This window comes from Sinocyclocheilus anshuiensis, unplaced genomic scaffold (assembly GCF_001515605.1).
Source record: "Sinocyclocheilus anshuiensis isolate Anshui unplaced genomic scaffold, SAMN03320099.WGS_v1.1 scaffold700, whole genome shotgun sequence".
In the NCBI taxonomy this organism is placed as follows: Eukaryota; Metazoa; Chordata; class Actinopteri; order Cypriniformes; family Cyprinidae; genus Sinocyclocheilus; species Sinocyclocheilus anshuiensis.
The window spans coordinates 133099-147549 of NW_015555756.1; the positions used below are offsets into that span (position 1 = coordinate 133099).

General features: G+C 38.1%; 1 protein-coding gene across 2 annotated transcripts in view; it reads right to left on the bottom strand.

The window, feature by feature from the left end:
- Nucleotides 1-922: 922 nt before the first annotated feature.
- Nucleotides 923-14451, bottom strand: part of LOC107673830 (protein FAM53C-like) — a 14971-nt gene continuing 1442 nt past the window's right edge. Inside the window, exons 1-4 of one of the 2 annotated variants that reach the window (XM_016467637.1) lie at nucleotides 10385-10411; nucleotides 10234-10291; nucleotides 4588-5432; nucleotides 923-2331 (exon numbers count right to left, since the gene is read on the bottom strand). In XM_016467637.1, the coding sequence (XP_016323123.1) occupies nucleotides 2062-2331; nucleotides 4588-5432; nucleotides 10234-10240 (1122 nt within the window). In that variant the 5' untranslated portion in view covers nucleotides 10241-10291; nucleotides 10385-10411 and the 3' untranslated portion in view covers nucleotides 923-2061. Of the gene's footprint in view, nucleotides 2332-4587; nucleotides 5433-10233; nucleotides 10292-10384; nucleotides 10585-14451 lie in introns of those variants that run through there. The other variant, XM_016467635.1, reaches the window with a different exon arrangement.

Here is a 14451-nt window from a genome sequence, read left to right on the forward strand (position 1 = left end):
GGAAAGCTTCCCGTCATGTGTGCCATGAAGGTTCCTCCCATGATGGTGTTGAGATTCATTCCATGGCTGCCAAAAAACCTCCAGCCAAACAGCCTCAATCTTTCTTGTCATAACCTCAGCCAGAGCTAAAGCTGCTCCAGTCCCAGAGCTCCTCTCTCAACCTCCCTGGTCCCAGAGGTTCCTGCTAAAGCTACTCTGGCCCTAGAATTTTCTGTCTCGACCGCATCAGAAGATCCTCTTACAGCCCTAGTGTTTCCTGTCACTGGTGTGATTCCTCCATAAATATAATACACCTTTGAGCCACATTAAAACACATTTGTGAAAATAAACAATTTTTTTTTAAATTTTATTAGGAAAACATATGATAATCTGGAAATACTAACAATTCCGATTATGCTTCAATTCTAGAGAGGTTAAGCCTCTCGTTTTACCAGTTTTTATTTATCAGTGAATGTTTGATAAACTCACCAGGTAAGTAATGCCCGGTAAGTAACATCTCAATAAAGCAATAAGCCGTGGTTTACAGTGAATTTATAACAGCTAAGGGGCGTTTTAGGCACTACATGGAGCGGGGCTTATTGCTTTTATAAAATGGTTATTCCATATATGTAGCAATGTTTCATAAAAACATTCTTTCGACAATGTAGTTCCTCAGAAACGGTTGTGGTTGCAACAAAGTGGTTGCTGAGAAACACACGCAGAAACAAAGGTGAATGTTTGTAGAGTAATTTACAACAGCTTTGAAAACGGCTCAACCAACTGGAATCAAGGACTGGAAATATCCATTTTGTAAAGAGGGGTTTACATTATGTGGCACTCCATCTATTTGAAGTCGAAAGTATCGGTATATTATTATTAGACCGCATACAAGGTCCAGGTATGTGATTTAAATCTGTAAGAATAACTTAAGTGACATGAGCAATTCCAATGAAACGTATACAAAACATGTCAACTCACATGGCGTACAACTTACTTCAGTGGGGCATTTACCATCACCTGTAATATTGGCACTATGAATATAAACAGCAGATGGCAATAAAATGATTTTGAAAAACGAAATTAGAAACAACCGTGGACAGGATCAAGTCACTCATTTGCTTAATTTCATCATTCCAGTTTTAGACAACTCATCGAGTTAATATTTCAACTCGCTGTAATTTCAAATAAACTTTATTTTTACATAAACTGAGTCTGAATTTATCACACGTACAATAAAAAAAAAATCTCTAAATGACAGAAATAGCCTGTCTCCAACCTTCAAGCTACCATCTTTACACAACTTATTTGAACAAATACTCGCTGTACAATACAGTATAACAATGTGCCTTCAGAATACAGTGGTTGCGTTCATTGTTTCTTTCTAAATGTCCCAAATACAGTGCATTAATAAATGTATACACGTTTCAATTTTAGAGGAATGCATTGTACAGATAAAAAAAGAGAGACTGCAGAAAAAAAAACAGAACAACAGCTACAGTACACAATTCATTTCCTTGAGGAATCTTTTGATTAAGAGGAAGAAAAAAACAGGCATCTTAAGGCTTATGTTGAATTAGATGGACCTTCGTCAGGAAGTATAAAGGTCTGCAGAGTAAATACTGCTATGTCATACTGCCCTTTTATATTTCAACTGAACAAAACACTGATATTTATAACCGTCATCCAAGAAAGTCTATTCTTACTATCAAAACAAGTCCGAGAGGAAAGACGAGAAAAGAAAGAAGCAGGAAGCTGTTGACCTCCAGTTCCGTTCTGTCAGTTTGAAGATGAATTCTAAGAGGACGTCTGATACACATAAAACTCCTTTTTTAAATATTTGCATCCTTCAGAATGTCTCAGCAACTCATTCTGGAATGTACAATGTTGATGTGTCAGCGTCTGTGACTGCCTGCATATGATAGTAGTCGGCATGTCTTCAGTAATGGGCGTCTACACCTGTGCGCCTCGTGCGAGGGCAGCAGGGTTCCTGAGAGGCCTGCCAGTGTAAGGTAGCAGGTGATGCAGAGAGAGCTGAATGCTGGCGGTGGAGGTGAGGGGGAAAAGATCTTCCCCGGATAACTTTCAGTTCTCCTCAATGAGGGTGATATCTAGTTCAGTACAATCCCTTTCGAACACGCTAGTTTGTCCCCCGTCACGCTCTTCAGGGTCCTCCTCCTCTCTCTCCTCCTCGTCACTTTCACTTAACGGCCCAATACTCGTCCTACCCAGGCCTTCAGCTGGTGAACATGAGGCTCTGAAGTCTCCAAAAAAAGGCTCAAGGCCCATACAGACGTCCCCACCGCAGGCCAATCTGCTACGCTCCATGTAACTGAGAGGGTCTGTGCTTCGAGTCTGAAAACAGAGAGATAAATAACTTAAGTTAAACACTGGCAAAGCAACAACTGAAGAGACTTCTAAGCTTCTCCCCGCTACTTTTTGGGACACAATCATACATTTGAAAAGTTTTGGCCACATAAAACAACTTTGAAAGCAAGCAGAAGCCTCTGCGTCAAAGGGCTGTTTCTGCTGTGGACTGTACGAACATGTTAGCGTTAAGCTACTATACAGTGGTGTGAAAAAGTGTTGGCCCCCTTCCTGATTTCTTATTTTTTTGCATGTTTGTCACACTTTAATGTTTCAGATCATCAAACAAATTTAAATATTAGTCAAAGATAACACAAGTAAACACAACTTTGACAAAGAAATTGAACTCAGATGTGATAAACCACAGTTTTAACAGGGGGGCAAACACTTCTTCACACAGGGCCATGTAGTTTTGGATTTTGTTTTCCCTTAATAATAAAAACCTTCATTTAAAAACTGCATGTTGTGTTCACTTGTGTTATCTTTTACTAATATTTAAATTTGTTTGATGATCTGAAACATTAAAGTGTGACAAACATGCAAAAAAATAAGAAATCAGGAAGGGGGCCAACACTTTTTCACACCACTGATAGCTAGCACCCACTTACCTGCGTTTTTAACAAAGAATACTGGGCATATGCCAAAGCACCAAATTAATATTCAAGATCATTTTTATGCCCCGTGACAACGTTTTCAAAGTGGAGTTGGCAAGATAAACATGACAAAAACACAAAACTGTACAGATGCTACAACACCACACAGTTGCAAATTATAGGGAACTAAACATCTCAAACCAAATGTGATGAGAATTTTCATCAGTTTATGATAAAGGAAAACAATGTAAATATATTTGTTTCGTGAGCTTTTTTAGTGGCCCTCCAGTGTTACACTTCAGTGTTAATTTTAATTAATTACCTAACAAATTGATTCTTCTATTCAGAAGTCCAAAAAGATGAGCTACCAGTTGCAATCAGTCTGAATCACTGATTTGTTCAACTACACAAAAAGTAGCAAAAACAGAACTAACTGAAATATATGTAGGCTGTAGCACTTTTCACAATAACATGTTCAACGCCATACAGAGAAATTCATGTTAAAGTTTATAATATCTAAATGCCTAACTGAGCACTTTAAAACTGGTTAATTACTGGCCAATGACTATTTAAATGATCATCTATATTAGGGTACAATGAGGCTAAACAGCTGACCAGACTAACAGGCACATTTTAATTTTCCTCTAAACCACTAGATAACAAAAATTCACTGCAGCACTTCTAAACATCCACGAGGAAATTTAGCTGAACTTTGACAGGCAGAAATAAAAAGTCTATTCTAATATTTCATGTTTTTTAAAATGTTGTAGCTTTATGTATCAAACAATGAATCGTTAAAATGACCAAATATGTTTTGAGGTCTTGTTAATGATTTTCAGTTTTGTTCAAGGTATAATATATAAATAAACAGAGAATTTTAATAACTAAACTAATAACTAAAACTTTTATAACACACGCTGACATGACGTTAGATTCAAATGTTCAATATCATTTATTAAGTTGGGTGTCCACCTTAGACAATCACCATAATTATAATAAAACAATCACACTTAAAAATATAATCATATCATCAAATATAATTTATTGTTACTACAAAAGCCACATTAAAAGCCAATAATTATAAATTATTAACAGGTCACCTTTAAACAGTGTATGATGCTTTCAGAATCTTACAAATATATGAAATATTTCTATATTTTTTTTAAATGAATGTTTTAATTAAAGTGTTATAATAAAAGTGAATTATTTGTCAAAACAGAATATGGTACAAACTTTGCTACAGGTGTACAATTTTGCTGTTCACAACCTCATACAGTTATATGATTAATTATTCAACAACAAACTACTTTTACGATCTTTCCCACAAAATTTGTTGTTCCAAAAAATAGATTTTTTTCTGTAATTATACAATATGGATTGCTTTATGTGAGTGTACCGTATGTATGCAGGTAAAGTTGGATGAAATTTTGAACTGAATGAAATTGAATAGAATCAGGAAATTTGTATCAATACTCAGCCCTACTTTAAACAATGTCATATTTTTATCATTTTTCCTTTCTTTTTTGTACTGTCAGCTGCCTCCTTTTCCACATTCCCATCAGATGCGCCAAAGGCTCTTGCTTTAAAAATAACCTATTTTATAACACCAGCTGTAGTAGCTGTATCTTCAGAATGGTAAAGAACAGCATACCTGTGTCATTTTGGTGAAATCTAGCACAGGCCGTGCACATGGTCTGTCCGGGTCCCTGCGGCGCTTCAGGCCAGGTTTGAACAGGAGCAGGTCGCAGGGCTGAGAATGGCACCGTGGAAGTTGAGGAGGAAGAGCACGGCGCACTGAAGACGGAGTGCTGCAGGCGGACGAGGGCGAGGCAGGCACCGCCGGAGGGTGAGACGTGATTTGCGGGGGCACCGGAGGTGGCGGCAAGAACTGGGCGGCAGCTTCGCGGATGAGCACGGGAGAGAGGGAGAAGCGCCTCTGTGGAGGAGGCGGTGGGTGGAGCGGCGAGGGAGAGGAGGAGCATGAGGACGGCGAGGGGAAGAAACAGCAGCAGGCGCCGCCTCCGGCACCGTCACTCGGATCCCAGGGGAACGTCCACGGCAGCGGGGAATCTGGGGAAAGGGCCAGACTGAAAAAGGTGGGGCTGGAAGAAGAATGCAGCGAGGAGTTGAGCGAGGAGCTGGGGGCACGCAGTGGACACGGCCCCCCCGCGCCCCCTCCACTGTGGCATCGGCGGTTCACTGGTGTCCAGACCTTGGAGGCGCTTGGCCGCCAGGTGTACCGGCAGCGTGAAAGGTCCTCTGGTACAGACAGCGAACGACAGTGGCGTTTGGGGGGTGGCGGGGGGGGAGGGGGTGGCCTGGGAAAAGACAGGTCTGTCACAGAGGTGCTAGGGGCAAGTGGACGGTTCAGGGCATCCCCCTCCGGCAGGTGGCTTTCTGGAGGGCCCAGGGGCACAGGGCCGGGGGGGAAGCTGGAGCTGAGCACCCCCTGCAGGCTGGCCTTCGAAGGAGGGCAGAGCTGCCAGTAACTGCTCTCTGAAAGAGGATGGACTGAGTTTTAGGAGTTGATCATTCATCAAGACATCAGAAGTGAGCGTATTATGGATTTTTGTAGGCCCAAACCCAGAAACAAGCATTCTAGCACTTCCGGTTTCATAATCCTGAAGTCGGTGTGTTTTTTGAACGAGTTTTTGGTTAAATGGCTGAAATAGGTCTGAGGTTTTCACAAGCTAAAGATTTGTTTACATTTTATTCTAGCTTTCCCTGGTAAAAAAAAAAAAAAACAGTAATATATTTAAAATACATTTATTCATACTAAGAATAGTTCAAATCTTTTAACATATTTACTGATTTATCGCTCGAGACCTACTGATGTAAAAATTATAATTACACTTTATTTGGAGTACTACTTGTGCAAAATGTACATTTAATATTAGCCTAAAATGTGTTTTAATGTCACTATCGATGGGGATCGTAAGACCTTTGAATAATATCGGTCTTTAAATGCAAGCTATTTAAAGTGTACCTGAAGTAGTGGTCGACCGATATTGGTTTTTTGACAGCCGATGCCGATATCTTGGAAAGCGGGGGGGGGGCGATAGCCGATATAAAGCCAATATAATTTGTTTTTAATTTTAATTAATATTTAAGAAATTTGAAATCATTTGACAATGGATTAAAAAATAAATGTGTAAAATAAACATACTTATACTTTAGATGAATAAATAAGTATTTTTCACAAATAAATATTTAATTAAAAATATAATTAAAAAGCAAGTAAACACTGTAACCAACAGGGCACTCAGTATTCTGGGAAGTTTGTGTGCATTGGGAATCTTTTTTTTTTTTTTTTCTTCAAATAAAGCCAAGGTAACACTCATTTTACATACAGCAATGAAAATGACATGAATATGACAGTGAGCAAATGCATAAAGCGCAGCATAATTTGAAATCACGAGTTTAAAGTTAAAAGCATTCAATTCGCACGGACCGACCGTCACACAGAGAACACGCGATCATGCTGGATAAAAATGCACACTTCACAAGATCTCACAGCTGGATTCGACAAAGTTTGTAATACTTTTTGTAATACTATTTGTACTTTATAATACTTTTTGTATACATTTTAATTCCTTTGTTTAACCGTTCTATCTGATTATTAGACAGACTTCTATCCGTATTAGACAGAACTGTTAACAACGACAGCAAACAAGAGGGAGAATGTGAGCACTGTGTGCGCCAATATAATTTGTTTTTAATTTTAATTAATATTTAAGAAATTTGAAATCATTTGACAATGGATTAAAAAATAAATGTGTAAAATAAACATACTTATACTTTAGATGAATAAATAAGTATTTTTCACAAATAAATATTTAATTAAAAATATAATTAAAAAGCAAGTAAACACTGTAACCAACAGGGCACTCAGTATTCTGGGAAGTTTGTGTGCATTGGGAATCTTTTTTTTTTTTTTTTCTTCAAATAAAGCCAAGGTAACACTCATTTTACATACAGCAATGAAAATGACATGAATATGACAGTGAGCAAATGCATAAAGCGCAGCATAATTTGAAATCACGAGTTTAAAGTTAAAAGCATTCAATTCGCACGGACCGACCGTCACACAGAGAACACGCGATCATGCTGGATAAAAATGCACACTTCACAAGATCTCACAGCTGGATTCGACAAAGTTTGTAATACTTTTTGTAATACTATTTGTACTTTATAATACTTTTTGTATACATTTTAATTCCTTTGTTTAACCGTTCTATCTGATTATTAGACAGACTTCTATCCATATTAGACAGAACTGTTAACAACGACAGTAAACAAGAGGGTGAATGTGAGCACTGTGTGCTCAAGCGCTGCCGTTGTCAGTGCCGTCAAAATAAAAGTCCCGCCTCGAACGCATCGGCCAAGCAGAAAAACGTATCGGCCGATGCAGATATTTGAAAAATGGCAAATATCGGCCGATATATCGGCCTTGGCGATATATCGCTCGACCACTAACCTGAAGTATATTTGCAATAGTTCCACTTTAGCACAATCAAATATACTTCAGTATATTTTTAGTTAGACTTCAGTGCTACTTCCACACAAATAAAGTGCATTAAGTACAAAATTACTTGTTCCAATTTAGCAGACTTTAAGTATACCAGTTTAGTATACTAAAAGTACAATTGCATGGTATTTTTATTAAGTACATAAATATGTAAATGTATTTGTAGAATACTTACCTTGAAATAAAAGTATTTCTAATACATTTTGATATATTTATTTTTTACTAGGGTTTACTTAGTAACAAGTGGCTAAATGGGACAACAGAGGTTGTCAGGGACATTAAATGTCATCACAACAAAGAGGTAAACTCTTACGAGCTATTCTAATTCAAACTATTAGGGATTTTTTTAATAAAGACAGGTGTCAGAAGATTAATGGTGGTGATGTTGAAGTCATGTGACACTGGTGTAGTTTGTTTATGGTCTAGCTTTAGCTTTTTATTTCTGGAAATTATATTTAAGCTTGAATATTCATAAATGTTGTGTTAATTTGTGAAGATTATCATGATAAAATGCACAAGAATCATACTTTTGTTGATGGTTGATGGATGGTATTTTCGGCAATAATCCAAAAGTAAATGGAAAAGTCCTTTTGGGTTTTTGTCGAGGGTACCAGGGTGATGCTAATTTCTGAGTTGGCATACAAAAACACGTCAGTACTGCAGCATTCTATTTTGAATTTGCACACAAACCAAAAATATTACTACTTATTACTACAAATGATAAATTGCAAGAAATTATATAACAGATATTTCTGGCTATAAATTTTGATCGGATGAGCTGCAACTGGTCCAAGTGGCATTATTCAGCAACTGTAAACAAGTACATTTCACATTACACACCTTAATAACAAGTATTGACTTGTTTGGGGCACGTTTTAATCTGTATGTTCACATTACTCTATATTTCTTCGCTTTCAAGTGTAATTAACAGCAATAAAAAGCGGTCCTGCCCACTGATAGTTGCTCAAAGATATCTCACAGCATATTTGTAAGCAAAATCTATACCGTTTGACATTTCTACTGCAGCATGGTATATGTATTATGTTTAAAGAATATTATATATATTAACATATATGGAATACATACAATATACATATTTGCATAATGATGACTTCCTGTATTCACTACTGTTCAAAAGACTGGTCTGCAGTTATTTGATCAAAAATACTGTAATATTGTGAAATAGAACAATTTAGAAAAACGTTCAAATTTTGAACAGTAGTGTAAATTCACACAAGTTTCTGTTACATGGTTCACCTTGATTTTGTTTTAAAAGGATTGTTCACCCAAAAATGAAAATTCTGTCATTAATTACTCACCCTCATGTCGTTCTAAACCTGTAAACATTATTTTTGATGGAATCTGAGAGCTCTCTGACCTTGCATTGACAGCAAGGACCCTTACACGATCAAGGTCTAGAAACGTAGCAAGGACATCGTTAAAATAATCCATGTGACATTAGAGGCTCAACAGTAATTCTACGAAGCTACAAGAATACTTTTTGTGTGCAAAGAAAAAAAAAATAACGACTTTATTCAACAATTCGTCTCCGTGTCACCCTATAGCGCCATTTTGGAGAGAATCGCATACGTAAACAACGTATGCAATGTATGTGTGTGGATATGCTGTTTACGTTGTTTACGCTTTGATCTGAACGTAAACAGCGTATCCACGCACATACGTTGCATACGTTATTTGGCCTTCCGGAAGTAGATGCAATTAGGAATCATTGTTAAGATCTGTTTACAACAGAACAGCACAACCCAAATGTTCGAATTTGTGCAACGCATTTTATGGACGACAGTTTTGTGAACCTAGGAGAGTACGAGGCTGGCTGAGCACAAAGGCTATATCTAAAAAAAAAAAGGGTCAATTCCTACTTTGCTATGACAATCTGGCGCTTCTGAATCAGCGACTGTAAGTATGTTTTGTTATTAGTTTAAGTATTTGCTATTGACTGTTCAAATGCGGAGTTTTGCGCAGAGTAACGCGTCGTGTGTGTGTGGGGAACAGGGTCACAGCACAGTAGTGAACAGCCTGTCAGAAATCATAGCACGTCAGCTGTCTTAACCGCGGCTTGTGTACTGCATCATCACTCTGTCTGTCACGCGACTCTGTTGCCCTTTCGGGCCTAAACTGATGGTAAAACTAACGACATTATTAACTGTCTTGATATTTACTTTGAAAGCTGAAGCTCGCGATTATGGTAAGGGGCGTTACATTTCCGACGCGTGCTTGTGGTGTTCGGCCAATCTCAATGCACTGGGTCAGCTGGCCAATCAGAGCAGACTGCACTTGTCGGAAGGAGGGGCTTTGTTGAAAACGACGCGTTTGAGAGAGGCGGGGCATAGAGGACCTACAATAATGTACAGTATTTGAAAAATAATGTGTTTTTTGAACATTAAAGCATGTTAACATATTCTGTTACACCAAATACACCAAATAATGATCTTTAAAATAGCATCATATGACCCCTTTAATAGTGTTCCGAAGATGAACAAAGGTCTTACAGGTTTGGAACGACATGAGGGTGAGTAATTAATGACAGCATTTTCATTTTTGGGTGAACTATCCCTTTAACTAGCAGCTATTATTTAGAAAACCAATGAGGTTGTAGGGCTTATGGGAGTTTTTACATTTGTTCTAAAAAGATTAGTGGCATTGTGCTCCATAATTAATTATTTTACACTCAACTGAAACTCAGAAAAACTCTGCACTCCAAACTAAGGAGCTAAAGGCTTCCAGATACTCAAGAGATATGTTACATACCAGGCATCAATCCATCTGTGGGCCGGCTGGTTTCGGGGCTCTGGCGATGAAGTAGAGACTGAAAGAAGTTTTAAAAAAATGATTGCTTTAAGAGACAGCTAAATGGTAAAGTGAAACATATCTGTGCTGAGATCTAAAGCACAAGATTTACCAGTTTGCTGTCCAGTGGTTGTTGTTGATGCTGGGACAACGTTGTTGTTTAAGATTTAACGAAACCATGGCATGGCAAATTAGAGGAGGAAGGAAAGGAAGGAAAGAGGCTGAGGTGCACTATATAAAACTGAAGCACTGTCCACCAAACATCCAGGACACGCTGCTCGCTCGATCTCACTCGGGAACCATGATGACCACCTGGGACACAGAAGAAGTCAAATAAAGTATTAGATTTAAAATAGGTTTGATTATTTCTTAAGATAAAAACATCAGTTTTTTAGTTGTTTATCTCTTTTGGTCTTTAGATGGTCTTTTTGGACTTTTCAGTGGTTTTTGAGTCATAGTATGTTATCATGAATGCTCAAAGGATCAAGAAAAAATTTATTTCTCATGATGAAACCCCTTTAAATAAATGTATGTGAACACTAAATGACTTGTTCTAAATTCAGGACAATACAAAATGGCGGAACAAAACAAAAGTCGATGGTAAAGGTTTAACAATAGCAGTTTCTCATGCAAATCTCTGGAGTACTTAGCTGCTGAAATTGTGTAAAAAAAAAAAATACAATTACCAAAAGTATTCCTGATCCTGATCTACTCCAACATAAAATGCTTTATAATTTCCTGTCCGATTCAAAAAGGTGCAGCCACTCACATATAAGACTTGTCATGTTTACAAGGAAGAGAATAAATCCTTGATAAGAGTCCTTCCTGTGTAACTAAACTTTGCAAGAAGATGCACAAAAACATGTATTTGCTTAATTTTTTTTAGGTTTTATTTCCGAATTTTTGCCTGGCTAGATATATTTAAAAGACTATACCAAATGCAAAAGATACTAAAAGGAAGAATCAAACTGCCATCTCCATTTTGAAAAATCATTAAACACACCATGAGTCCAGCATGAAGCAGAAAAAAAATATATAATTTCACCTCCATTACTTTCATACTACAAATAATACTCTCTATAAAGCAGGCACAAGAGCAATCTTTATTAACTACGCTCTGCCTACAGCAAACATATAAAATTATCTTTGATTAATGAGTGCTATACTCTTAAATTGCTGACATCACACTTTCACACAGAAACAAACCAGGAATTTCAGGTGACTGACTTGCATGTATTCAAAGTACCTCCAAAACAACACTGAAAAATAGGCTTGCACACCAACCAAATACACAAAAAAAAACAAAAAAAAAAAAACAGGATTTTTCTTCCCAGATTTCAAGAAACAGGCTAAATCTGGCAATTCATTTATTATAATCAGGTTAATGTGTTTGTGATTTTACATGAACAGAATGTGACCAATTCTAATTAATATTTGAATATTCTTGTGCTTTAAACTCAGTTATTCAGCATTTATTCTTCTTTAATTATATCATAATTAGAGAAGGCGACTGAAGTTCTCGCTCTCCAAACCCCGCTAAGGACTGTAACCCTGCAGGGCAAGGCCCAGCCTGCTAGCGGTCTCCCATTACAGTACACATGAATAGGGACTGCTTGGTGACAGGTGTCTGGGAAAGCTGCACAGTCAAGGAACCGGCTGTTCCTCTGGCCTGATGCCACTGTGGGAACTCCTACGAACACATCCTTCCCTGTCTGAGTTCACGGACACACGGAGCATTAAAACCACAAAATCATCCGACATGACTGTACTGGGTGCACGTTATTTAAATCAGGGGTTTACAGGGGGCCATAAAAGAGTGCTGGGGGTCATTGGAAAATGTAGAGAAAAACAATAAATTAAAAAGATTAAATCAAAAAATAGATTAAAATAAGTAGAAAACCAACTAAATAATAGTAACTAAATGACATTTGGGAGGAATTTGAGGGTCCCTTGAACAAGATGGATGAACAAATATAGAGGTCCATGGTATCTCAAAGATTGAAAACCTACGATTCTGTCAATAAAGTACACACCAACTCATTGATTTAAGTTAAGAAAGAGCTTTAAAACCACATCGTCCAACGTGACTGTATTAAATGGATAGTTCACTCAAAAAGGTAAATTAGCTTGTGTTTTACTCACCCTCAAAGCATCCTAGGTGTATATGACTTTCTTCTTTCAGACGAATCCAATCGGAGTTATATTAAAAATTGTCCTGGCCCCTCCAAGCCTTTCAATGGGGCTAAGCGAATGTTGGTTGTCAACAGTTCAGAAGACGTGAAATAAAGTGTGCGCATCCGTAATAAAACGTCCCTCACACGGCTCCGGGGGGTGAATAAAGGCCTCCTGTAGCAAATCCATGCATTTTTGTAAAATAAATATCCATATTTCAAACTTAAACACTTTTTTCTCATTTCCGCTGACTGTGGTACGCAGAAGTCGTTCAGGCGGATGACGCAAGATGTATGCGTCGTGCGCGCGCCTCTGAGAAAAGCAGGAGCAAAGTTTCCTTATTTTAGCAAAGGAAAACCAGTCTCCTCTTGGCTTATATCGAAATCCTCTGACATTCTTCTTTACAAATCCTCGTTTTGTACTTCTAATTCTTGACTGTTGTTTTCAGTTCAGAAGACGTGAAATAAAGTGTGCGCATCCGTAATAAAACGTCCCTCACACGGCTCCGGGGGGTGAATAAAGGCCTCCTGTAGCAAATCCATGCATTTTTGTAAAATAAATATCCATATTTCAAACTTAAACACTTTTTTCTCATTTCCGCTGACTGTGGTACGCAGAAGTCGTTCAGGCGGATGACGCAAGATGTATGCGTCGTGCGCGCGCCTCTGAGAAAAGCAGGAGCAAAGTTTCCTTATTTTAGCAAAGGAAAACCAGTCTCCTCTTGGCTTATATCGAAATCCTCCGACATTTTTCTTTACAAATCCTCGTTTTGTGCTTCTAATTCATGAACGGTGTTTTGTTTGGTCTCCGCGTTCGTCACTAATCACGCAACGTCGACGTCTTACGTCATCCCGGGCGGTACGGCTTCAGTCAGAGAAAAAGTAATATGGATATTTATCTTACAAAAATGCATGGATTCGCTACAGGAGGCCTTTATTCACCCCCCGGAGCCGTGTGAGGGACGTTTTATTACGGATGCGCGCACTTTATTTAACGTCTTCTGTGTTGACAACCAACACCGCTTACCCCCATTGAAAGGCTTGGAGGGGCCAGGACAATTTTTAATATAACTCCGATTGGATTCGTCTGAAAGAAGAAAGTCACATTCACCTAGGATGCTTTGAGAGTGAGTAAAACACAGGCTAATTTTCATTTTTGGGTGAACTATCCCTTTAATTACTAGTCCGTGTGACATCAGTGGTTCAAACGTAATTTTACGAATAATCAATGTAGTCAGCGTTGTTTACGTTCAGTAGACAGCGTGCGCATGCTGAACGTGAACAACGCTGATTATGTTGATTACGTTCTGGGGTACTCTCCAAAATGGTGGAAGACACTAACTCTGGGAGAAGAATTGGTGAATAAATTATGTTATTATTGTTTTCTTTGCGCACAAAATGTATTCTCGTAGCTTTGAAAATGTATGGTTGAACCCCTGATGTCACATGGACTATTTTACTGATGTCCTTGCTATGTTTCTGTGCGTTGATCGTGGTAATATCCTTGCTGTCTGTGGAGGGTCAGAGAGCTCTCAGATTCCATCAAAAATGTCTTCATTTGTGTTCCGAAGATGAATGAAGGTCTTAAAGGTTTGGAACGACATGAGGGTGAGTAATTAATGACAGAATTTTCATTTTTGGGTGAACTATCCCTTTAATGTATGCTAGTGCACTTCATTTAAAATCAGGGGCTTACAAGGGCCACAAGAGTGCTGGGGATCCGTGGCAATTTTTGAGGAAAAACAAGAAAAGATTAAAACAAGAAAATGAGTAGAAATGCAACTAAATAATAGTAACTAAAATAGTTATACCTGACATTTGGGGGTCCCTCGAACGAGGTGCATGAACAAATATTGAGGTCAGTTGTAATTAAAACATTGAAAACCTACGATTTAGTCAAAGTAAACGCCAACTCATTGACGTTAAGAACCGTCGGTAGTAATGACGTATCGTGGCGGTCAAGAGTAGATTCGGGTTCGGTTCCGCCGTTGCCTTGGTAACGCGCTGA